General features: G+C 59.4%; 1 protein-coding gene and 1 long non-coding RNA gene across 43 annotated transcripts in view; both read right to left on the bottom strand.

Annotated features, from left to right (window-relative positions):
* Positions 1–3,364: 3,364 nt before the first annotated feature.
* On the bottom strand, positions 3,365–8,858 carry LOC111766049 (uncharacterized). Its single transcript, XR_011649785.1, has 3 exons — positions 7,815–8,858; positions 6,939–7,545; positions 3,365–6,212 (listed from the first exon to the last, which is right to left on the bottom strand). It is a non-coding gene; the product is annotated as an uncharacterized lncRNA (long non-coding RNA).
* Positions 8,859–14,858: 6,000 nt separating this feature from the next.
* Positions 14,859–25,155, bottom strand: part of NPHP4 (nephrocystin 4) — a 167,644-nt gene continuing 157,347 nt past the window's right edge. For 17 of the 42 annotated variants that reach the window (XM_058304562.1, XM_058304566.2, XM_058304565.2 and 14 more), the window contains 7 exons: positions 20,501–20,657; positions 19,162–19,247; positions 18,517–18,602; positions 17,508–17,679; positions 16,739–16,934; positions 16,300–16,443; positions 14,859–15,489 (listed from right to left, as the gene is read on the bottom strand). In XM_058304562.1, the coding sequence (XP_058160545.1) occupies positions 15,224–15,489; positions 16,300–16,443; positions 16,739–16,934; positions 17,508–17,679; positions 18,517–18,602; positions 19,162–19,247; positions 20,501–20,657 (1,107 nt within the window). In that variant the 3' untranslated portion in view covers positions 14,859–15,223. Of the gene's footprint in view, positions 15,490–16,299; positions 16,444–16,738; positions 16,935–17,507; positions 17,680–18,512; positions 18,603–19,161; positions 19,248–20,500; positions 20,658–20,827; positions 21,022–25,155 lie in introns of those variants that run through there. The other 25 variants (XR_011649783.1, XR_011649784.1, XM_058304571.2 and 22 more) reach the window with 5 other exon arrangements.

Here is a 25,155-nt window from a genome sequence, read left to right as displayed (position 1 = left end):
AAAAAAAGCCTATAGATGAAGTATTATAATCAAAAAGAGAGTTTAGCAATTTTGCCAGTTATGAATCAATAAACAAAGGTCAATATATTTTGAAGATCAGCACAGATTTATAAAATGAAATTTTGAAAAAGATACCATTTCAAAATATGGTGACTTCACAGATGTGCACTTTATTATTAATCTTTGAACCATATTTATGTCAGTATATTCTCTTCTGAATGCATATTTCATAAAAACTTTAGTGATGTGCAGTAACATTAGCAAGAGGCAAATAAAAAGACACAGCAAGATCTATACGCCGCATTTTAAAAAGATTCCTAGGATACAGAATTAAGTGGACAAAACAGGATGTTATCCCACATGCAAATAAAAATATACATATTTATGCATTAAAATGTTCTGGAAGGGCGGTGGACTTGGCCCAGTGGTTAGAGCGTCTGCCTACCACACGGGAGGTCCGTGGTTCAATCCCTGGGCCTCCTTGACCCATGTGGAGCTGGCCCATGTGCAGTGCTGATGCGCGCAAGGAGTGCCGTGCCACGCAGGGGTGTCCCCCGCATAGGGGAGCCCCATGCGCAAGGAGTGCGCCCCGTAAGGAGAGCCACCCAGCGTGAAAGAAAGTGCAGCCTGCCCAGGAATGGCGCTGCCCACATGGAGAAGTGACACAACAAGATGATGCAACAAAAAGAAACACGTGCCGCTCACAACAACAGAAGCGGACAAAGAAGACGCAGCAAATGGACACAGAGAACAGACAACCGGGGTCAGGGGAGAAGGGGAGAGAAATAAATAAATAAATAAATCTTAAAAAAAAAATGTTCTGGAAGGATATAAGAAAAACTGTAACTTGGTTTCCTCTGAGAAATGGGGCTGCAAGTTGTGGGTGAAAGAGAGGACATTTTAATTTTTACTTTACACTCTTCTGCATTGTTTGAATTTTTTTACAAAGCGCACGTTTAACTTTTGGAATAAAAGTGCATTTTGTGTGTCCCAATGATTCCAATAGAACTCAATCCCACGGAAACACTCACACAAGGACATCAGGTGCATGTACAAGATTATTGATTGCAGCATGATGTTCTAGGAAAATTGAAAACAGCCTAAATTCCTATCTCAGGGGAATGGCTTTTGAATTTATGGTACATCTAGATGATGGACTGCTCCTCTATCAATCAAGGGTCTGGCAGGAAACAGGGCCCACTGAAAACAAGGGAAAATTGGGGGCCATGTACCGAGGCATGGGCAGGTGGAGGGAAACCGCCCAGGGCAGGGCCTGAGGTAATGGGGTCAGAGAATCGGCATGGGGGTCTGGGTGGAGGTCAGAGCTGCGCTAAGGACAAGGGAGTAGCCAGAGGGGACACCATTTAGAATCAGTGATGGGAGGAGACCACCAGGAGTGAGAAAGACAAGACAGGCAGGAGCAGAGCTGGGTCCAAGGGGGTCACACCAGACTGCAGAGGGGCAGAGGGCTGCTGCGAGCTCGGCAGAACAGGAGAGGGCCCCTGGCCAGGCCAGGAGAGGGGAGTTGTTTGCAACTGGGCAGCAAGGCACATGACAGTGACCATTAGTCCAGCTCAGCAAAGGCCTCTGGAGTGGGAGGACAGAGGCTGGAGGGTGACAAGGGAATGATGTGTGCAGTGTCCACCGACCACTCCAGCAAGGAGATTTTCTGAGAAGGAGAGCAGAGCAGGAAAGGCGGTAGCTGGAGGGAGAATGGAGAGAAGGAAAGGCTTTTCTTATGTAGATGTGGGGAGATAATGGCTCTATGCCAAATGTTCCAGAAGAGGCAGAGAAATGGATGATGCAGACAGGATGGGCAGTCATTGCAGGAAGCCCTCCGGGGCAGAGGGGGTGGCTGAGGGGCGGGATTGGGGCACCCACAGAGGGGTTGGCCTCAAGTAGGGGCCCAGCCTCTTGGTCATCCGTAATGGAGGGAAGGTGAGGACTGGGCGCTGGGCAGCTTGGCCCCAGGGTGGGTGGTGGCACCATAAGAACGTTCCAGGCTGGCTGCTCCTATTCCCTCAGTGAGAAAGCAGCAAGGTCACCCGCTGAGTGTGAGAGGTGGGAGCTGGGTGCTGTGAGAAGGAGCAGGGGTGAAGCTGTCATCTGCGAGCACAGACAGCAAACATTCCAGAGACGTGAGGGAGGACCACTTGGCCGTGTCAGCTGATTCAGGGAGGAGCTAATGGGGAGCCAAGCAGCATGGACGAGCACTCTCCTCCAGCCCCGTTCACTGCGCGGGCGCAGACGCAGAGTGGGCGGCCTGCTGGGCTCAGCGCAGGTGGGGGTGTGACCAGACGAGTACGAGGTGAGGAGCATGGCGCCAAGTGCCCCTCAAGGGAGCGAGTCTAACGACAGAAACGCGGCGAGTGAGAACGAGAGGGAGTGACAGTGACGTGATGGGGCACGGCAGAGTCCAAGGATCCAGGGCAACCTGCCAAGTGTCTTTCATGGAGTTGGTGACACAGTAGGAAGAGAGTCAGACACCTGATCTCCAGACCCTGGAGGAGGGAGTGGAATGAGCTTGGGAGTGGGCGGTCCACGCAGGGGCTGGAGGGGAAGTCAGGCGACCAGGAGGATGGCGAGCGGAAGGCAGGTGTTGGTGGGCCATCCGCTGGAGGCGTCTTCTTGCCCTCACACTCTCCTTGGTCTAGAAAAGCCTGGGAGACCCTCCCAAATGCCAAGCACTGTGCAGTCACTGTGAGGGAACAGCAGACGATGACAACCACACACACAAGAAGCTGCGTTCACTGTCCTTCACCTGGAATTGGAAATGGGTCGTGCTCGGAATCTGAAGATGTGGCCCTGGGAATGAATGTCAGCGTTCCAAGAAAAGCACAGAACTATTTTTTCAAGCACAACCATTCAGCTATAGAATTTGAGTCCATCATGGACTGAACTGTGTTCCTCTGAAAAGATACATGATCAAGTCCTAATTCCCAGTCCCATGCACATGACCTATTTGGAAAGAGGGTCTTTGAAGGTGTGATTAATTAGATGGAGCCAAACTGGAGTAGGGCAGGCCCTGATCCAGTGTGACTGGAGTCCTTATAAGAAGGGAAGACAGAGGGACATGGAGAGCTAGAACACAGGCACGTGAAGACAGAGGCAGAAGGAGTTCCACTGCCACAAGCCAAGGGACGCCTGAGCCACCAGAAGCTGGAGGAGGCGAGGAAGGACCCTCTGCTACCGGCTTCGGGGGAGCAGGGCCCCGCCGGCACTTTGGTTTTGGCTCCTGTCCCCCAGAACTGTGAGAACACCTCCCAGTTTCTGGTATTTGCTACAGCAGCCTCAGGAAAGTAAGGCAGAGTCCAAGAACTAACTGGGGAAACCGGATGAAAAGATTGGAAGTTTATGGTTAGGATAGCAAGGAGCAAAAATTTAATAATCCGTGTTTCCAGAAAGCATTGGAACAAAATGAGCGGGCAGTGGACGGAGCTCCCACGGGCGGTGTGGGTGCGTTGCAGGGAGCAGGTGACGCCTTTGTCAAGGGAGCAGAGATGCGGGCAGAAGTGAGGCCACGCCGTCCCGGGCAGGGCTCGGCGGCGGACCTCGGCGCCTCGGGGCGGCAGTGCCAGCCCCCGGAGCTTCCCCACCCCAGGGCTGCCCCGCAGGAATTGGGATTCCAGGGAGATGCTCGACTGATTACATTTTTATACCCATAAAAAATCCGATTACCTCCGAGGAGAAACATTCTAATTACGAGCAGCATTTTCGATACCACATCTAATTAGGAGAACTGCAGCGAGTGTCCCTCTGCGGTTGTAGAAAGAGGCGAGGGCAGGATCAACAGAGCAAGCCTACCAGACATAGCAGGACGCTCGGCTTTGAGGGCCACGGGCGCCTTGCCCCTCCACCCCGTTGGCACCTGGGGGTGCTTCCTGCCATGGGGACACTCGGGGACTTCTGTGAGGCTTGAATCGTGATGCCTGGGGGGCCTCGGAAGCCCCTTCTGGAACACCCAAAGTCTGATCTCGCTTCCCCTGGCAAATACTCTAGAAATTGCTGGGGACGTCAGTTAATTGAAATTTCTTCACAAACAGGTTTTTCTGTGGGAAGTGCGTTCTTGGGGAAAAAAGAGCCAGTGGGAGCCGAGAAATCGATTTCCACCGTAGAGCACGGCGGCTCGCGGGGAGGTGTGCTGGATCGGGGGCCTGTGGTTCAGGCGTGGTGCCGCTTGCCTCTTCACTCCAGACAGTGTGGCGGCGGGCGCAGGGGCAGCGGGACTGAGCTCTCGGCCTCGAAAGAGGCGGCGGAACCTTCTGGAAGGTGTCGACCTCGCCAGGAAGCAGCACGTTTTCTCCCTCTCTCCCCCTCATTCATTTCTTCCACTTAATTCCTATTAGGTACCTACCTAATAAACAGGTTGGCAAGCACTGTGCTAGACACTCAGAATTAAAAGATGTATCCTTATAAAGCACTTAGAACAGAGCCTGATGTAAGTATTCAATAAACGTTAACTCTTACACATTACTAGTCACTTAGTGTGTTAGTGGGATTCAGCAGTGAAAAAGAGACTGTGTTCTCATGCGGCTGACATTTTGGGGTGGGGGGACAGATAAAGTACAAATAGTAACTGGAAAAATAAGAGGCAGAGGTGGGCTGACTTGAGGATGGTGTACCTGGAGCTTCTGCCGATCCGTAAATGACCCCAAACATTAGAGGCTGAGAACAAAGCCATTTCTTTAGCTCATGACTCTGCAGCTGGGCAATTTGGGTCGGGCTGGGCAGTTCTCTGGGTTCAGGTCTGACTGGGGCTCCCCAGCTGGGCTCCCCATGTGTCTATAACCAGCTGGGGCTGTCTGAGCCAGGACAGACATGGGGATGGCCGGGACAGGGGGACACTCTCCACCCACCTTCATGGGGCTTCAGGGTCCCCAGAGCACAGCAGCAGAGCGGCAAGGCACGCTCCCGACGGAAGCGTGGGGTGAGCCGTGCGGAAACCTCGGAAGAGTGTTCCTGGGGTTAGCAGCCGTGCAAGGTCCGAGGTGGCGCGCGGGCCACGGCAACACCAGCCAAGAGGGTGGTGGGTGGAGACGAAGCGGCTTGACCGTGGCACGAGAGGCACGTGGAGGCCCAAGGACTGCCCGGTGGGGCCCAAGCTGCCCATTCTCCAGTTGGAAGAGTCGAGCGGGTGGTGGTCCGGGTTAAGGAGAGGGGCGGGGTTCTTCCTGAGACCGCCCTGGTCGGGCCGCACGGAGGCGTCCAGCTCTGGGGAGCGGCTCTTACCTCCAAACCTTCCCCTTTTGGGGTCCTAAACCATTTTGCAAATCTGATGAAAGCTTTGACCCTATCTCCCAGAAAAATGCATGTGCACACAAGTTCAGAGGTCACTTCCGGGGCCGCGTTGACCCATTTGCAAGATCAAAGGACAGATTAAAAGTCTCCCTTCCGCATGGAAGAATGGGTGGGAGAAGCCGGCGCTCTCAGGGCTGCCTGCGAGGACCCCCACACTGCCGGAGCTCCGGGAGCCCGGAAGGGACGTGGCCAGGGGCAGGGGTGCAGGTGGGCTGGGGCTCAACAAGCCTGCACGCTCTGCAGGGGTCCTTCCTCCACCCCACCCCACCCCATGTTTCTCTGCCCGACAGCAGCGGCCCTGCGGGGAGGGATGGGAAGAGGACAGACGGACGGATGGAGGGCGGGCACATGGAGCCCGACATCAGAGCCAGCGGCTGCTCCTTCTGCACCTCCGGACAGCCAAGCAGAGCCGAGGCCCTCCAGGCCCCTGTCCCCTGGGGGCAGCCTGCCATGCCGTGCCTCCTCCCCCTCCACCTGCCGCATTCTGCCCACTCCCAGCGCTGGGACCGCGTCAGGTCTGGCTGGGGGTGGGTGTGCGGGCCAGCCAGAGCCGAGGACAGGAGGGGCTGGGACTTCCATGCCAGAAATAAGGAACTGACCGGGGACTTAAAGCTGGACACAGCCTCGAGCTGTCCTGGGCGGCTTTGCACCAGTGGGTGACGTCAGCGTAAAGCGGAGGAAAGCTGGAGAGACGCCGGCTCCAGGTGACGTCACCGGGCACCTGGAGCCAGTCATGCCTGAAGGCTTCCCCCAAACATCACGAGAAGCCACAGTGGTCTTTTGGCTCATGCTGGTTTGAGCTGGACGTCCGTCCCCTCCAAACAAAAGACGCCTGACTAGCAGTATTGGTCCAGCTGGAGTCCAGCAAATTTGGGGCAAAAACAGAAGGTCAGGTCGTGTGAGCTCCCTGGCAACTGGAATTAAGGGGAAATTGAAAGTCACTTAGGGACCACCGTAGATGATCTGCAACGTAAAGGGGGATGCCCAAGACTCCAGGTGAGAGTTCCGAATTCTACAGCCTATTCCAACCAGGCAGAGCCACCGCCCCTGCTGACAGCAGCTGCCCACTATGACGTCCCTTCCCCACAGCTTGGCCTTGCTCCTGATGGAGAGCAAGGACTTGGAGAAAGGGTGCTGGGGAAGAGGCAGCAGCCCTGCCGGGCTCAGGCTCACCGTCACCTCGGAGCAGGGCCTGGCTGCACTGGTCTCTTGCCAGCTGATGACCCCAGAGCGTGGAGCGGCCCCCAGGCAGGAGGGGCTTGGGAGGGAAGGCTGAGCCCAGGCCACCGGCCAAGAGAAGGCCCCATCTCCTTGCTCACTGGGGCGGCCCAGGCGGCCCAAGGTGCCCCTTTTCTCTCTCCACCCCAGAGGGCAGGAAGGTCTCACTTCACAGCAGAGACGGGGCAAGGGGGGTGGAGAGAAGGGGTGGAGGGGCACGTTGCCTGAGCCCGAGGCTGGAGGCCTGCAGCCCCTCGTCTGACCAGCTGTCCCGGTTTGGCCCAGAATGAGGGGTCCCAGGATACAAACCTTGGGGGCTGAAGCCAGGACAGTCTGGGACGAGGCTGGTCACCTCGACCCCGCACAAGCTACGACAACCAAACCTCCAAGAGGGAAGGAGGCTGCCCGCCCCGAGGCATTACCTGCTTAACAGCACAGGCCGGTGGCGCCACTTCGGGAGAGGCTGGGCCCAGGGCTCCACCGAGGCCGCAGGGAGGTGGCCGCCTGATGCTCCCCCGCGGTGCTGGCTCCAGCTCAGGCTCTACGGGTGGCCTCCAGGCCTCCCTGCTGGGACGCAGTGGCTACAGCGGCGCTGCCCTTCCCGTGGCTCCCGGCGGCCGGACCAATCACGGAGGCCAAGGGAACGGAGCGTGCTGACTGGCCCGGGTCGCGTCCTGGGACCCGAGCCCATCGCTGAGGCAGGGCAGGACACCGTCGGCAGAGAGGAGGCTGCTGGGAGCCAGCGGCAGCGACCCAGGCGCGGCCCCGCCCAGTGCCGTGACGCCGACACAAGGGGCCAGGGTCTGAGCTGGACGTCCTGGAGCCACCTGGGCTCTGGGGACTGTGGACTCAGGGAGGAAGGGTGCCGGCCCCCCATCCTGATGTTTGAGCGCGACGTCCAGATTCGGTTCCCTCGAGCCGCTTCCCCGAGCGCGGCCCAGCCTCAGGCTTCGAGGCAGCACCAGCGCCACGGAAGGACTGGGGGGACGTGGCTTGGGGTCCGCGCTGTGGCCGGCATGTGAAGGGCGGCTTTCCACGCAGATGAGAGGGAGAATGGAAAGCAAGCACAGAGCGAGCGTCACAGCGCGCCGATTAGCTGGTATTACTGTTGGCATCTCTACGTTATTTAGGCCCCTGAGGACAAGCCCCCGCTTTCCCACCCCTATCCACACGAAGCAGGCAGGAGCGCTGCAAGTCGGAGCCCCTTAGCACCTCAACCCGCATTCGAGCCGGCAGCCCAGATCCACGACAAGCAATTGTGCTGCGTCAGGAGGGCCTGTGCTCGACGTGGGACCTACCTGTACTGAGAATTGTTCAATTGGTCCAAAATTCAAATTGAGCTGGGCGTCCTGAATTTGATCAGGCAACCCCAGCCAGGCATGCCATTGCAGCTTGCGAGGAGGGGCCTGGCTCGGCCGGGCACGGAGGAGAGGCTGCCGGGGTCGTTCCCGGAGGGAGCGAGGGCCAGCCTGGACTCAGGAGGTCACTGGGAGCCAGCAGGAGAAGGTGCCAGCTCGCTGGGTTGGATTGCTCCAGCACTCGGATGGTGCGCTGCCAGCATCACTGGGTTATGTTGCGTAAAAAGTCAAACCCGACGGCTCAGGATGGTGGAGGCCCGTTTCCTGCTCCTGTCCCGTTTCTGCCGCAACAGGTCTGGACCGGCTGGCCAGCGGCTCTGGTGCCTCCCGTGTTTCTTCTCCGAGTGGAGGGCAGAGGGAGGACAGCAGCTCGAGGCATCTGCTCAGACAGGGCCACGGCACTTCCACCCACAATCCACGGGCAGCAGCGAGTCACGTGGCTGAGCCAGACCTCAGGGAGAGGGGAGGCCCCTCCCCACGGGAGACCCCAAGTCCGAGGGCCTCAGAAGGGACCCATCCAAGCATGTTCGTTTTTAGCTCCTGCAGTCCACTCGGCAGCCCTGTGTGTGGGAACTGCTGACCCCCACTGGATGGAGATGACTGCGGTGCAGAGCCAAGGGGCCCCAGGGCCACACCCGGGAGGCGGCCATGCCAGGGCCACGCAGGGGCTGGCTGCCAACCGTGACCGCGTGCAGGGGGTGGGGCGGCAGAGGGCAAGGGGCCGCGGCCCCGGGGTGCTCTGCTTGCCCTGCCCGGCACAGGGAGGGGTCAGGGTCAGATGAGCGCAGCCTCGGACCAGGGAGCCAGCGTGGACGCCGAGCGCAGCGGGGAGCGGGGCTGCCGCAGCCGCCCAGGGCCTCTGCACGGCCTTGCGTCCTCATCCCCTCCAGCGGCCTGGGCTCCGACAGGAAAAGCTCCTCTCCCTGCCCCGTCCCCCACGAGCCGTCACGCCCTCCTCTTAGTGACGCGGCCTCCTGGGGCAGCACAGTACTTTGGAACGTGGTTATTTCGGGTTGAACTCTTGCTGTGACGTTTATCTTATGTCTCTTTAGATCCTCCAGTGACAGGTCGGGTCGGGGATGGCCAAGGAGCAGAGATGACCAGCAAGCAGGGGCTGTGTGGCTTCTTGGCGCAGCCAGCCGGGTCCCTGGGGGCTTCTCTGGTGGGACCGTGCCTCACTGACACGGTGCCTCCCCTCCCAGGACTAGACTGTGGGTCATGGAAATACTGCATGGTGGCCCCAGGACCCCCCGGGAGGTGGGGTGTCTGACCTGCCGTCCAGTCCCCAACGAGCACGTGGCCTCAGGCCGCCCAGGCCAATGCCTGGAGCCACGCAGGGACGCCCGGGGGGCTTGCTGAAGGTGAGTCCCGCCCCCCAGAGAGAAGGGCCCCCAGCGGTGGCCAGCCATGGCTGCGCCTGCTCGTTTCTTTGTTTCTTTCTCTCGCGCGCTCTCTTTCTTTCTACATAAATGCCTCCGTTCACCTCCCAGAAAGTAAAATGGAAATGCTACTTTCAGATTTGGGGTCAGAGCCGCACACATCCCAACCCTGCGCATTTCCAGGAAACATAATCGCTGTCTTTCCCAACCCCTTAGAGCCCGGGGTAATGATTTTCAAAAGCATCTTCATCTCTTTCTAAATAGAGACAAACACAGTATCAAATCACCACCCGGGACAAAGGCAAAGCGGCTGAAGCAGCTTCCACTTGCCGTCATTTGGCTGGAAGCGGGTTTCCACAGGGCTGGGAGGAGGAAGGAGAGAGGAGGAGGGGAGCAACAACAAGTATGATAAATGCGCAGAATGGACACGATAAGGCGCTCCTGCACTGGGGACAGCTCCATGCACCTGGCCGGGGGGAGGGGGCAGTTTCACATGTAAATCGCTGGCGCCTGCCGTGGCCCAATGCACACAGGCTGCCACGGGCGTCGGAGGCAAAACCGAAGTCTGGGGCTTGGGGTCCACCCAGAAAAGGGGAAACCCAGCTTCTGCCACCCTAGGGCTCAGCCGGCGTGACCTGAGCCAAAGCAGAGCAGACCAGGTGCGACCCACGTCCTTGACACCGGCAGTGCCTCAGGAAGGAGACCCTGCGCTCTGTGAGAAGAGGGGCTGGGGAAGGAGGGGGGGGCAGGAGCCGGCTCTGGCAGAGGTGAGGAGCCCGAGGGGGGACCTGGAGGACGGCGGAGGCCTTTCCCCCAGGGCTCCTGGCTCGGCTGCTCACAGCCCACGGGCTGGTCGGGGGCCCGGAGCAGCACCCCCAGCGGCCCCGACTGCGCGCCTGTCCCGGGAGCCGCGGCCACTGCTGGACGTGCGTCCACTCAGGAGTGGCCCGGGGGTTGGGGGGAGCAGGTTACTCAGGCGGCCCTGCCCCATCCCAGCGCCCTCCCGCCACACTGGCCTCAAGCCCTTCCTTGGGTGCCCGTGAGGAGCGGTAGCCCCGAGGGTGGGAGGAGGTGAGGAGCCGGCTCTGGGGGCACGTGGGGATCCCCCCCCACCGCACCTCCATGGAAACTCGGGGAGAAAGAAGGGCCTGAGACACTTGAGGAGGTGCAGCCGACAGCGCAAGGACTGAGAACGTGTCCTCAGGCAGCAGTGCACGCCGAGTGCCCCGAGGGTGCCCAGGCCAGGGGGGCACAGGGGCGATGGGGAGGCGCTCTGCATTAGCCAGGGAAGCAGAATGCACGGGACACGTGTCCCTGTGTACGTCACAACTCCACGGGCACGGCAGGGCTGAGGTCCGCGGGGCAGGCTGCAAGCTGGAAAGCCGAGGGTGACACTGACCTCCACAGGCCGCAAACTGGGAGCTGGGGGACAAGAGGATGAAGGTACAGGAGAGGCTGCAGCGGACGCTGACACTTCCTTCCGTCAGCCTAGGACCTCAGTTCTCCCTCAAGGCCTCCGCTGATGGGACGGGGCGTCTCTCACGGCTGAGGGCGGGCTCCTTCGTTGGTTGTAGATGCAGTGAGCCAAGGTGCAACCAGCTGACTCGATTTAAATCCAGAAAATACCGTCAGACTCACGCTGGACGGGTGGACACCAGCCCTGGTCCAGTGGGCATGTGGGCTCAACCCTGCCAGGCTCTCCCGGCCCCCCAGCCCCTCCACATGCCCCAGGCGCCTCCCGGGGCTTTTTGCTGAGCTCCCCTCCCCAGCAGCCCCGTGCTGATGGCCTCGTGCTGTTCCTGAGACTGGGGACCTTCGGGCTCGTCCCTTCCCGCTGTGTGGCCTCAGGCCAGAAGCCGGCCATCTCTGGTCCCCGGTCACCTCACCTGTAAAACAGGAGCACCCCCACGGGGCTGCTGAAGGAGACAGAGGTGAAATGCCAGGGCGTGCCCAGCAGGCACCGGGGAGCCCAGAGGGTGGCTGTGGCCGGAGGTGACACTCCCGGCGGCCGGCCAAGCCCTTCCACCCCGCCAGCCCGCGGCACCTCGCGCCCCACTCAGACACGTGGAGACGGCTCAGGCCGAGGTCGGCCACAGGAGGTCTGGGGGAAGACGGGGCCGCTGCGCAGAAGACACAGGCTGCACCAGGCAGCCCGGCGGGGCAAGCTCCTTCCCCGGTGGGGATGGCGAGGGAGCGGGGCCTCCGTGGGGGGCACCATACGCCCTGGGGTGGGGGCAGCGTGGGAAGCCGCCACGGGCAGGGGGGTCGGTTGGAGGGACCTGGGAGGGCAGGAGCGCAGTGCCTTGGGAGGGGACAGCCCACAACGCCCGTCCCCCTTCCCCGCCCAGCACCCTGGCGAGGGGGGTGCATGGCCCGCTCGCTCCCCCTACCCCGAGCAGAAGCCCAGAGAGGCGGGGACTTCCCAGGCCACGCCCATCCCGCTGGACTCGGCCCCACCCTCCCAGGGCCCCGCCCCGCGTCCCTCCTGCTATGGCCATTCTTCACACTCTGCAGAGCCACGCAGTCCCTCCCCCGGGCACGGTGGAGTACTCGAGCTGGCAGCCCGGGCACCGGCCTCACAGCACCCTGCGCCTGGCGAGATTTCCTGCAGGAGGAGAGGATCACCGCCCCCCTCAGCAAGAGGGCAGCAAAATGGACCGACGACTCCCTGGCCTACCCCTAACACGACCTGAATGTCACCTGCTGTGCTGCACCCGGAGCTCGGCTCTCAGCGCCTGCCATGGCCGGCGGGGATCTGCGCAGCCCGGAGGAGCGGCCGTGGCCCAGCCGGGCTCCCATGCAGGCCTTCCCCGCTGCAGCTCTGCATCACGGCAGGAACCAGGCGGCGCACGCGCATGGACGCGCCGCCCGGGTAGCGGCGTGGAGGGACTGGACCTCACAACCACAGTCCCACCTTGGCCACCCCGGGCTGGGCAGGGAGTGGCGGGTGGCCGGGCTGCGTGGGGGCTCTGGCCAGGCTGCGCTGCCCGCTGGAGGCCTGGGTGCCGACTCCTGGGTGGGGCTCGCGCTGCGTCTCAGCGGAAAGGCGGCTTGGACCCGGGTGGGAGTGGACAGGCGGGGCTCAGGGCGGGAGCTGGCGGCCTGGGGCCCTGAGGAAAGACAGCGGGAAAACCGGGCCACAGCACGAGCACCGAGACCAGCACGAGGGAGGACAGGGACATCCTAGAGGAGCACCGACGTATGGAGGCGCACCCCTGACAAGACGCACCCACGGCCCTTGCTCCCGGGCTTGGGAGCCAGGCCACTTCCGTCCACACGCCGCCTCCGCCCCGCCGCCCCAGCTGTGCAGCCCTGAGCTGCCTCCCACGCTGACAGCCCCCAGCAGGGAGGCGCCCCGGCCCGCGGGCTGCCTAAACCCCGCCGCCAGCCCGCTGACGCCCGCCTCTCCCTGCACGTGCCGACAGCTGACGACTGCGCTGCCGTCGCCCTCGGAGCGCCGGGAATCCAGAGGTGCGGGGCTCCAGCCCTTCCCTCTCCTTCGCCCCGTTGCCAAGGGATGGGAAATAGACGCCTGTTTACAAGGCCCTGCCGCGCCTCCTGCATGCCCTGAGCCTCGGCCTGCTGCTTGCAGCCACATGACACAGCCAGGGTGGCTGCTTGTCCCCCCAGCCTACTGTCACCCTGCACGTAAGCCGTCCCCTTCCACCGAGACACATGACCGCCCGTTCTGAAGACCTCGCCCCCCAGGCCCCTTGGAGCGGGCACAGCCACGCCCGGAGCCTGGCCCTTGAGCGCGGGAGGCAGAGCGAGGCCCCCGCTGCCAGGAGGCCCAGGGCCCTCCCACGGTAAAGCCGACCCCAGTGGGGTAAGGCTTTGGACACACGGGGCCGCTGCAAACAGAGCTCCCGGAAGAGGGAGGCAGGAGATGGGAGGGCGGAGGCCCGAGGGATGTGGGGCCACAAGCTGAGGAACACCGGCCGCCGCTAGAAGACAGAAAAGCCAAGGGAAGGAATTCTCGCTGAGAGCGCCAGGAGCACAGACCCTCAACTCATTTTAGACTCCTGACCTCCAAACCACAAAATAACTAACGTGCTGCTTTAAGTCACCAGGTTGGTAGTATTAGTTACAGCAGGAATAGGAAACTAACCCAGGGGTACACACAGAAAAGTGGGTACAACGTCCAGGAACTAACTTCAAAGGAAGGAGATGTGCCCCTCACCTGCCCCTTCCTGCAACAGGAGCTGGAACAGCCACTCGGGCCTGAGGTGGGAGCCAGGTGATGAAAGAGCAAAACAAAAGAAAGAACACCGGATGCCCGTGACAGCGGCGCCTGCACCAGCCCTGGACCACCCACCCGGGATTTTAGCTGTGAGAGAAACCACCATCTACCTCGTGGAAGACCCTCTTGTTTGGGGTTTTCTACCACTCACAGCTGAACCAAATACAAGCCCCCGTGTCCTTGCTGCCACCATATCACCCGCTACTGCAGCAGCTTCTGAGCCCCTGGCCTGCCCCTGGGCCTGCGCTGACGTCTCCACCTCACTGCAGGTTTCTTCCTAACACGTGAATGACACTGTGCCCCATCCCTGCCCACCTTGCCTAGAGCCCTGTCTCAGAGGCTTTGTGACACTAGCGTCACCTCCCCACTGGCCTCGAAGGCCCTGCCTGTTCCCCGTGCCCTGCCCTCCCCCAGGCCCGGGCACGCCCTGCTCCCCTCCCTGGGTCCCTGCCCTCAAAGCTGCCCCCTCTCCTGGAATGTTCTTCACTTCCTACTTTGTCCAGGTAATGTGACACGTCCTCCGGGGTTCGGCAGCCTCCCGACCGGAGAAGGTTCTTGTGGAAGGCGGCTCCTCTCCCCTCCTGCTCCCCGGAGCCAGGGGAGCACCCACTCACGTCTGACCTCCCCACCCGGCGCCCTGACGGGGGCGGGGTCGGCTGGAGGTGGGTGCCTGAACACCCGAGGCAGGAAAGCACAGCTGCCTCCATTCCACCACGCCAGGGAGCTTGGGGAAGGAGGGCACTCCGCCTGAAAGCTTACGAGCACCAGCCACGCCGCGCGGGCGTCCAGCCGCGGCTGTATCTCCTCTCCCACCTGACAGCTCCGCTCCCAGCTCGCCCAGGCACAAAGACCCTGCCCAAAGCGCCCCAGTGGGCTCCTTCCACCTCGGGCCCAGCAAAGAGGCAAGAGTGCGCCAGGCCTGTGGCCGCCGTGAATCCACAGAAACCACACGTGGACTTCACCCTCTGAAAGGTGCAGACGGTATGACAACCACGCCACACCGAGGCAGCGGGGGAGAAGAGCCACTCCTGATCTCTCCAAAAACCAAGGAAGCCTGATGACTGGAAGTACAGGTGGGAAGGTCGGGCCCAAGCGTGGGCTCTGGGCTCGTCCTCTCCCTGCAGGAGAATGTCCCCGAGGGTCAGAGGCAGCCCAGGTTCACCACCGAGGCCACAGTGTCCGCGCGAGTTCTGACACGCTCGGCCTCCCCTGGGTCAGGCCCAAATAGCCTCTCCAGCCTGCGGAGGTCGGGCATGGGCCACTGGAGGGTCCCTCGGCCACATTCTCAAGGGGAAACCATGCTTACCATGTGGACAGGAAACCTCTGACCCTGCGTCAGCAGAAAAACCACAAGGAAACTGTCGATAGAGAAAATGCGTCAATATTTAGTGCTCTGCATAATAACTTAAAAAATAGATGTGCGATGATACCAATATAAAGCATTGCAGAGCAAATAATACACGATATCTGTACAATATCCAATAAAAAACTTAATTTTTATCACAAAAGGTAATTCATAAAATGCATTTTGTTAAAACCAGTAAACCGTCCTGCTGAAGCAAGTCACTCTCCTTCACAGAAGTGATGCTCGTGGACGTACAGCTCCATGGGCCTGGGGCCACCACGAAGTACAGCAACACCCCACTGGCCTGGGTGTCTGTGCCTCGGAGCCGGGGCAGCGTCTGCCTCGACACAGGCGCTACTGGAGTCAGGTGTGGTCTCCACGTCCCTCAGCCACGTCCCAGGTCACCGGGCGGCCTCTGAGGCCAAAACTGTGGAGGTGCTGCGGGAGAACCGTCTGGAAAGCAGGAGGCCCGAGAGACACGCGGCGCTGCCGATCGTGCGGGAGGCTCCTCTACTGGTAGGTGACCTTCACGCAGAACGTCTCCTCGTTCTTGTCCTCGTGGTCGTTGATGTAAATGAGGATCTCCTCCTCCCCAGCCCTCTGACGCGCCAGGAACCGCAGGCCGATCGTGTAGGTCTCGCCCCCTCCGACCTGGCAATGAGCATCAAATCATACACGCAGCAGCAGCTCCCGCCACTCGTTCCTAGCACGCACTCACCTACTTCAAACCAAACGGCTGGGCAGCAGGCTCAGCCAGGCCCCCAGTGTCCCAGGCAGCGGGCTCCCCCGGGCCCCCAGTGTCTCGGGCAGCGGGCTCCCCCGGGCCCTCACCCAGGCAGCAGGCTCTCCCAGACCCTCAGTCCCCCTGGGGCCCCCGAAGCGCAGCCTCCAGCACCAGGGAAAGGACTAGAAGCAAGGGCGAGCTGAGCCCCACAAGAACGATATTTGGCCTCAGGTGCAAACTTAGGCTCTCTACTACATTTTCCAATATTATTGTGAAAAACAAAAAACGCTGTGGAAGCCCTGGACACAGCTGCTCCTTCCCACACTCGCAGGAGAAGCTTCATTCAGTGAGTCTCTGACAGCAGAAAACACGTCCTCTGCAAGGGGCAGATTGTGTTCTTTGGCACTTTCCTTAAAGCAATTAAGACAGGTAAAAGCCTAATTCAAAAGAAAAGGTGTCTTTGGGCCAGGGCTGGTAAATCTGAAAACCCACGAGGATGCCCGCCAGGGCAGGCCCCTGCAGTGGTGCCCCAAAGCCGCGTCTCGGAAGTGAAGGCCGCGATCAGCCTCCCCCCCGAGAATGCAGCATGCTCTGCCCAGGACGTGCCCGCTCCTCGCTAGACTGGACTCCGCAGGGCCGGGCGGACCCCCCGCGGAGGGGCCAATGCACTGCCCCGGGGTCTGGGCTTCTGCAGGCAGAGCCTGGATGGTCCCCGGGTGCTTGGCCCGCCCCCGCACCTGGAAGGAGTCCTCCCTGAAGTGCAGGAGGTCGGGCTGGCTGCTGTGCAGGTGGAAGGCCCTCTGCGCGGGGTAGGGGTTGGTGTAGGTGATGCGCTTGTGGGCACTCTTGCCCTCGCCTGCGGCCAGCATGATCTCGAAGGCCTGTGGGGGAGCGGGAAGGGGGCCCTGTCGACAGGTCGGGGCTCTGGCCATCGGCCCTCCGACTTCCTGCGCCCCCCCTCGGCTTCACGCGCCGTCCCAGATGCTCCTGGAGGGTGGGGGCGCAGCCAGGAGGAGTACAGAACGGCTCCCACCCCCGCTTTGCACAGCAGACCCCAAGGGTCCGCAGATGACCTGGGGGCCTGAGTCACAGACTGGCAGTGTCAACCAGATGTCACCCCCAGGCCCCCCCAGACCCTATGGCCAAGCTGGACCCTGCCTGTCCAGCAGCCCCCACCTGCCGGCTCGCTGACCTTGGAAACGACTGGCTGGCGGCACGAGAGGCCCACCAGCCACGAGGCCACCAGCTGATGGAAGTCCACGTCGACAAGGTTGAGGTGGATGAACCTGCTGCCAGCCCTGCGGGGCCTCACGCCCACGTGCAGGTCCTGCACCCCGTGGGGCGGGAGCAGGAAAGCACCCTTGGGGTCCGTCTCCAAGGAAAAAGAAGAGAACCAAGGTCAGGGTGGACCCCCAGCCGGCCAGGACAGGGGCTTCTGGAGACCCTTCGGCGTGAAGCTGGAGGAGCCCAGGGGGACACCGGGAGGTGGGGGGATGGAAGCCCCAGGAAAGTCCTGCACCTCCCCCGGAGCAGGGGGCTGGCAGCTGCCCAAGGGGGCCGGCAGGGGCGGCAGCAGGCCGCAGACCCCGCTTCCCCAAGGCGGCAGGAAGTGCCCGAGTGAGAGCGCCATCCTGATCCATGCCCAACGTCGCACCACAGCCCTCGTGGCCATCCTGGGAACGCCCCTCACCACCTACACTGACCCCTTCTGGGGACAGAGCACCCACCAGCAGGGCATCGCCTCTCTCCCACCATCCCTGTAAGATCACCGCATGTGAATTCCAGAGCTGCCGCTAACGACCTTCCCTAACTCTAAAAATGCGCCTCTGGCGTTTACAAGTCAGCCACCCGGGAGGCCACAGTGGTTGATAGAGGGCGAGGAGCCCCAGGCCCCACCCCTGGGCTGCGGGAAGTGCGCAGAGGGAGCTGGCGGACAAGGCCGTACCTGCAGCTCATGGGGGTGGGAGGTGAAGGCTCTCACTTTCCTCATGGTTTGTGTCCCACGAAGGACGAGGGACAGGCGGGTGAGCTGGCCCGTGACGCAGGAGACATCCACACGCTGCAGGGAGTGCAGGTACACCTGCCAGGTCTGCACAGGGGCCGCCAGCCAGCGGTCGCTGCAGGACAGAGACGCACACTGGGCCCCAAGCACCGAAGGCGGCACGCTGCCACGGGGACTGCCGGGGGCACCAGGGCAGGGCCCAAGGCGAGCAGAGCCGTGGAGGAGAGGCCCCAGCGCCGGGCACATGCCGGAAGGTCCTAGGGGGCCCGGCTTCTCCGTCCCTCATCTCGGCACCTGGGCACAGCCTGGCACAAGGGAGTCCCAGAACCACTTGTTAGATGAACGATGATGCAACCGTTTGCCAAATGCCCGTCCAGACAAGGGGCAGCCCCCAAGCATACGTTCTGAGGCAACGCCCAGGGCGGCACAGCATGAAAGGAGAAGGCGGGCGTGGAGGCCATGCTGCTCCTGCGAGCTGCCAGGCGCCCACGCACCCAAGTGCCCGGTGAGCCCCCGACAGGCTCCGGTCCGCTGCCCTGCCCTGGCTGGGAGCCACGAGCCAGTTTTAAAGGGCTCTGGGGCTTCGACGACCTCCGCTGGGTGAGAAACGCCGAGGAGCGACGTGGTCGCAGTCGGGTGCTGCGCGGGCAGCCTCGGGTCCACGCCTCCCTGGGAGTCTTGGGATGACAGGAGGGCAGGAGCGCCTCACGGCGTCTCCCCAGGCCTGGCACCCACGGCCGTCACCACAGAGTCCCAGGAGCGCAGCGCCCTGCCCCACTGGGCCACGGCCACAGGGGCTTTCCAAAGCCCTTCTCTGCCCCGAGCCCAGCGCAGGGGGTTGCGCCGCTCTCACGCCCATGCCAATCCCGCTCGGAGACACCAAGCCCAGCCCCCACACCTTCCAGGCCCTGTTGCCCCCGCGTCCCCAGTAGGCCACCGGTCACTCACTCACGTGTAAACCACGACAAAGAAGTCCTTTATCTCGGGGCTCGGGCCACTCGCCACCTTCAGGAACACGTCCTGAGGCTCTCCAGGGCCCTGACCACAGACGGGGAGGACTCAGGCCAGCCGCCGCCTCGGGCTGCCCGCCCCGGGGAACCTACTATTTTTACACTTAAGAAAAGAAAATCACTAATTTCTTGATTTTATATTGATTTCAGTAATTACATTCGGCAGGAGATTTTATCCAATTTCCTAACCAGTCATAATACAATTATCACCTTTATCCTTTACACAAAGGCAATTAATAAACATCTTTTAATTACCAGTCACTTTAGTCACTTTGCTTCCCGGCCTTTTTTTTTTTAATTTACATTCATTCAGACAATTAAGGAAGTAATCTGCTACCAGAAAAAAATGGAAACCCATTCACAAAGCTCTCACGGGGATGTCAGAATAGCCCTTTAGGGGCTTGGAAAGACACCCTTTAGTCTAGCACCAAAGGCAAGAGGCTGCGGAGGAGGGAGGTGAGGGGCGCAGAAGGGTGGGAATTGGGAGCAGGCTGGGGGCGGAAGCTGGGGGCAGACATGGGAGATGGAAGGTGGGGCAGACATGGGAGAGGGGGGAAGGCGTGCAGGCTGGGGGGGAGGGGGCGTACCGCCTTCTGGGTCGCACAGATGACGTCGGGGTCGCTGCAGCGCACATGCACCGGGGGCTCCTCACCCGGCATTCCCACGGGAGCACCTGCAGGGGGCACGTCAGAGCAGGTTAGGACTGTCCCCGGTGGGCCAGGCATGGGCTGCGGGGCCACTGCAGCATGTCCCATCACTGCCCCGGAACAGCCTGGCCGCTGCAGCTGCTGCACAGACACTGCTGTGACAGGCAGGAACCACCGCCCAACACCACCGCCCAAGGGAAGAGCCACAGGCACAGCCAGCTGGTCCAGCAGGTCCCCGGTTTCTCCAGCAGGAACCCTGCAGGCACTTTTGCAGCCACCCCCTCGGGGACTCATCAGGAGGGCGCTGACCTCCTCGCACCATAAGGGGCCCGAGGGGATCTCAGCAAATAACTGGCTCACTATTCACTTGACCCAGAAGACCCCACAAGGTCACACTAACCAAGAGGCTCCAATCTTTGTGTTGCTTAAGGAACACCTGAGAAGCTGCCCAGGGCATCAAGGGTCTGTGCACTCAAAAGCTGCCAAGTGACTAAACACGTCAGTTTACAGAAGCAGCGCGGGCCCTCTCTCTGCCCTGGTGGCGTCGGTAGGTGCACCTGGGCCAAATGGGGGCTGTACACTGGGTCAGTGGCCCAAATGCAGGCTGAATTTTTATTGCACCTGCTTAAAAATGCAAAGTGGTGCCAAATTTAAGGGTTTAGATGCCAGCTCTCCTCGCTGAGCACATGCAGGTGAACTAAGCCCCCACGCGCCGCTGCACACGCAGAGCTCAGCGTCAGACTAACCACCCACCACACTCCTGCCGCACGGAAATGATCCCGACGAAAGAGAGAGCTGTCCCTAAACCAGAGGAGGAGGCTGCCCAGACAAAAAAGACATCCCAGAAGAAGAGAAGAAACAAAAACGCAAGGCTTGGGGCTAAATACAACAAACAATAAAAGCAAATAATGGTTTAAAATATAAGGGGAGTTGGAGAAGGGACCCAAAAGTAAAGGGAGGGACTCTAGCGGGGTGCCGGCCGCAAGCAGCTGGCCTTGTCCCCAGGGACGCCTGTGGAGGGCGGGCGATGTCAGCTGGGGAAGCCCGAGCCGTCGCGGGCATAGCCCCTGCACTGACGGGGCAGCCCCCCAGGCTGCAGTTTCCAGCAGGGAGGCCCCGCCAAGCGCACGCCCCGTCACCTTGGAGGCAGAGAGAAAGCGGCTGCGTCAAGCAGGAAGGCAGGCGGTGTGCGGAGCCGCATGTGCGGGCGTGACAGACTCGCGCCATGGCTCACGCCACCTGCCGCCCGGGGCCGTGTCCTCGGGGTGCGGGTACTGGCCTGGAAGCGTGTGCCAGGGAGGCAGGCGGATGGCCTTCTTCAGGAACGTGCGCTCGGGCTGGTGGAAGCGGAACACCTGGTCCACCACGTGCGGCTGCTGCTGCACGCGCAGGCTGAGCTCGGCCAGGGGCTTGCCACCGTTCCCCCGGAACAAGACCTGGGGGAGAAGAGGCCGCCGGCGTGAGGATGGCCGCTTGGGCCATGGGCGGCCTCGGGCACCGTCTCAGACGAGCCTGGAGGGTCTCTGCTGGCACCAAGGCCCGCTCGTCCCTCTCCCTGGCGAGGTGGGGAGAACCGTCAGAGGCGCAGGGTGCACGGCCCACGGACCTGGGCACACGCTCCGCCCTGCTGCAGTAAACACCGCTCGCCGCTCTGATCAGGGGGCGCAGCCTCAGCGCCCCTGAGCACAGGACTGCGTCCCAACTGCAAAGCCCACGTCAGCGTGACTCCGCCTCCTGACCTCCTGGCCGTGGGCAGCTGGGAAGGCGCTCCGGAAGGCCCGGCGCTACCCTCACCCGGGCCTGGGGACGAACAGAGAGGCCAAGTTCACGGCCAGGCACGTCGGCAGGAGCGTTTTGGTTCCAGGCAGTAAAATGGCCCCGTCTAAATCAAAAGGGCTCACACGGAAAACTTCTTTTCCACAAGTTACTTAGTAAACAACGTATTTAACCTAGACAGGTATGATGCTGGAACAGGTATCCTTCCATCTGCATTCCAGGTTCGAAAGGTGCTCCTCCAGGGACTTCACCGCACCCCGCGAGGGCCAGGCGGCGCGCCCAACAGCAGCTCCAGACGAGCCGCCGCGCCTGGGCCTCCGGTGTGAGGCTCACTTTCCCACATTGGAACGAGCCAGGCAAGCGGCCGTGGGGAGCCCCCTCCCCACCAGCCGGGCCCTCTCCCCGAAAGCCCCACCTCCCGAGAGGAAGGCACTCGCCTCAACTTCAGGTTTCTTGCCTGACTTTTCTCAGCCACGTCCCCACCTCTGGATCCTTAAGCAGCATCCTGCTGGGTGCTGCCTTTCCGGAACTCCAGGTGAAAGCGCTTTGCTGCTCACAGGTTTCTGCGTTCACACGACCTTATTTTCTGACAAGGACGCTCACCCCCTCCCCCGACCCTCCACCCTGCCCCATCATCTGTGCCTGGAAACTCCAGTCCAAATTCTGACACTTGGAGTCCAAACTTCCCAGCTGCTCTCGGAGCTCGCGTCTGAGGCTGAGCTCTGCTCTCCCTGCCCCACTCTGCTCGGGCCCGTCCTGCCTGCTGCCCCCAGTCCCGCAGCAGCCCCTCCCCTTAGCAGCAGCTCTTCCCACAGCAGCAGCTCCTCCCGCAGCATCCTAAAGCCTGCCTTAGGAGCATCCTCGTGGCCGGTCAGAGGGAGCAAACGCCAGCCAGCGCCAGCCCTCCAGGCAGAAAACACGAATTGCTTCTTTGCTCTAAAGGGCACCGAATTACAATATGTGAGTCATCAGATTAAAGAAAAGAGTTTCACAGACACAACTGCCTGCACTCTGACTCCTATCCAGGAAGATGAAATCTGAAAATCCCCAGCAGGCAACCCTCAGTGGAAACAGCCGAAGTCTGATGGGGAACAGGGTATTTACGTAGATTCAGAGACTCGTCTGACAAAGTATTCCTGACTGATCTCACAGAGCAGCAGCTTGGCCATTCTTCATGAACTACGTAAGAAGGCAGCATCGCAGGGATACCAGCCTCCTTCTGGTAAGGTTCTCAGAAGAACATAGCAAAACTTCTGGGAAGGTCCTGCCCAAAATGCAAAACCTGGTCTAATGGTGAGCAAACATCAGACACAAAAAACATTCTACAGACTAACTGGCCTGCCCTCTTCTGTGAGAGACAAGGACAGAGCAGCGCAGCATCCGACGGAGAGAGCTGAGAGACAGGACAAGCGCACCCACCCTGAGGCCAGATGGGGGGAGCTGGAAGAGGCAAGCGGGCTGGGAGGACAGGACGATAGCTATGGTCATTTCCTGTCTCAGTGGCTCTACCATGGACCTGCGGGAAATTGGCCTTATTCTGAGGACAAAGAAGCTCTAAGGTTCATGGGGTAATGGAGCTTTATGCCCAAAACTTATTCTCAAATTGTTCAGAAAAGTACATAAATACAGAGAAAGAGTGAAAAGGCAAATGCAGTAAAATGTCAGCGATTGGGAAATGGGTAAACAATTTACAGCAATTCAGAGATATCTCAGGGCTCCGTCCCCCCACAGAAGCTTTGTAAACCAGCAAGAACTGACAGAAGCATCTTTCTCAACACTCCAGAAAACAGTGAAAGGGCTGCAGTAACAGGGTGAGTGAGGACTTAAAAGGAAAGGTCACTCCAAAGCAGCAGGCTCTCGCAGGGCCTGGGCCGGCCCCTCTCCTCCCCACTGGCGCAGCACGGAGCCAGCCAGGCTCCCGGTGCACAGTCCAGATCCCTGGCCTGGTTCTGGAGGGAGCAGAGCGGCCCTCGAGCACATCCTGGTAGCATATGTCTGGCCCAGCCTGTCTGGTGGTGGCCTGAGGGACCCCGAGGCAGAGCTTGCCCTGCGAGCGGAAGGCAGCTCCCGGCGCCTCCTGCAGACCCTGTGGAGAGCAGTCAGCCGAGCCTCCTGGGTGAGGCCGCAGGACATACAGCGACGCACCCCAGCCCGTGGGTTGGGAAGGGGGCCGCGAACCATGTAGTCAGGTCAATTCCTGGGGCCAGATGTGCACCCCGTGACTAGGTTCACGAAGAGAAAGGACCAGCGGCCTCTGCCACGGCCTGCGCTGTTCTCTAAGCGGGGGCTTGTAGGGACGAGCCCTGAGCAGGGTGCCGCACAGGTCAATCTGCAAAGGCTAGGAAAGGGTTTTCTTTTCTTCCTTTTCTTACTTGTTAGCTCCTGGAATTCAAGCAAAGCTCTGCCATAACACTAGCTGCATACAAGCTTAAGGAACAGATGCCTCAGAGTCTAAATCCCAGCAATAACACATCAAAATATCAAAGTGTTCATATTCAACAAAAGATTACAAACATATAAAGAAACAGGAAGCATCAGGTAAGGGACAGACTGAAGCCTTAAAAACCAACAATGAGGAAGAACAGACGTGGGACATTCCAGACAAAGTCTTTTTTAAAATGGCTATTATTATGCTCAAAGAGCAAAAGGAAAACACAGACAAAGAAATAAAGGAAATCAGGAAAACGGATGAACACAAAGAGAATATCAATAGAGAGATGGAAATTAAAGAAAAGGAACCAAAGGGAGTTGAAGACCATAGGAACAGAAATTAAAAATTCTCTTGAGAGGTTCAGCAGATTGGAGCTGGGAAAAAAACCAGTCAGTGAACGTGAAGATAAAACAACTGAAATCATCCAACCTGAGGAGCAGAAAGAGGAAAGAATGAAAAAGAATGAGCAGAGCCTGGGGAACCTGCGGGACACCATCAAGAGTACAATACATGCACTGCAGGGGGCCCAGCAAGACAAGGCGGAAGAATTCTAAAAGGATAATGGCTGAGAACTCCCCACATTTAATGAAAGACGCGGAGCCACACGTCCAAGATGCTCAACAAACTCCAAACAGGACACACCCATACAGACCCCCAAGCCATGCAACCAAGCTGTTGAATGCCAAAGGGAATTCTGAAAGCCACAAGAGAGAAGCAACAGGCCACGTACAAGGGAGTCTCAGTAAGATTATGGGCCCATTTCTCCACTGGAAACCATGGAAGCAAGAGAGCAGTGGAAGGAAATATTTAAAGAGCTGACAGCAAAAAAATGCCAATCAAGAATTCTATATCCAGCCAAACTAGCTCTCAAAAGGGAGAGCGGGATTAAGGTGTTCTCAGAGTAACAAAGGCTGAGGGGCTTCGCCACCACTGCACACTGTAAGACGTAGGTTGAAAGGACAGGACACCAGGCAATCTCTTGAGGTCACAGGAAGAAATAAATATCTAAAGTAAAGACAGTGACACGGGTAAATATAAATACCAGTACTATTGTATTTTTTATTTGTAACTCACTTTTCACTTCCTAGAGGATCTAAATGGCAAATGTATAAAATGTAATGACAAATCAATGGTTTTAAACTCTGTATAAATGTGTAACTTGTGACAAGAACTACACAGAAGCAGGGGAACAGAGGGGTGCAGGAGCATTTTTATATATACTATTGAAGTTAAGTTGGTATCAAAGCAAATGAGATTGCTACAGATTTAGGATGTTAAATGTAAGCCCCATGTAATCACTAATATCAGAAAATAAGCAAAATCAGAGACATAAAGTAGAGAACAGGTTACCAGGGTGGTGGACACGGGCAGTGGGGGGTTCATGCAAAATGAGTACAGGGTTTTCTGTTTGGGGTGAAGGGAAAGGTCTAGTCACGGATGGTGGTGAAGGTATTTCAACACTGTGAATGTGATTAATCCCACTGAAGGGTATGCTTGGGAGGGATTGGGATGCAAAGATTTAGGTCATATATATGCTTTCACAATTAAAAAAAAAAAGAGAAAGTAAAAAGATAATGACAATTAAATGCAATACATGATCCTGGATGGGATCTAAGAATGGGCAAGAAAAGGCTCAAAGGGACATTATTGGGATATAAAAGAAAATAGGAATAGAGAATGTAAGCTTTATGTCAATGTTGAATTTCTTGAACTTGATAACTGCACCA

The sequence above is a fragment of the Dasypus novemcinctus genome, chromosome 9 (assembly GCF_030445035.2).
Source record: "Dasypus novemcinctus isolate mDasNov1 chromosome 9, mDasNov1.1.hap2, whole genome shotgun sequence".
In the NCBI taxonomy this organism is placed as follows: domain Eukaryota; kingdom Metazoa; phylum Chordata; class Mammalia; order Cingulata; family Dasypodidae; genus Dasypus; species Dasypus novemcinctus.
This window is presented reverse-complemented; position numbering and strand designations above follow the sequence as displayed.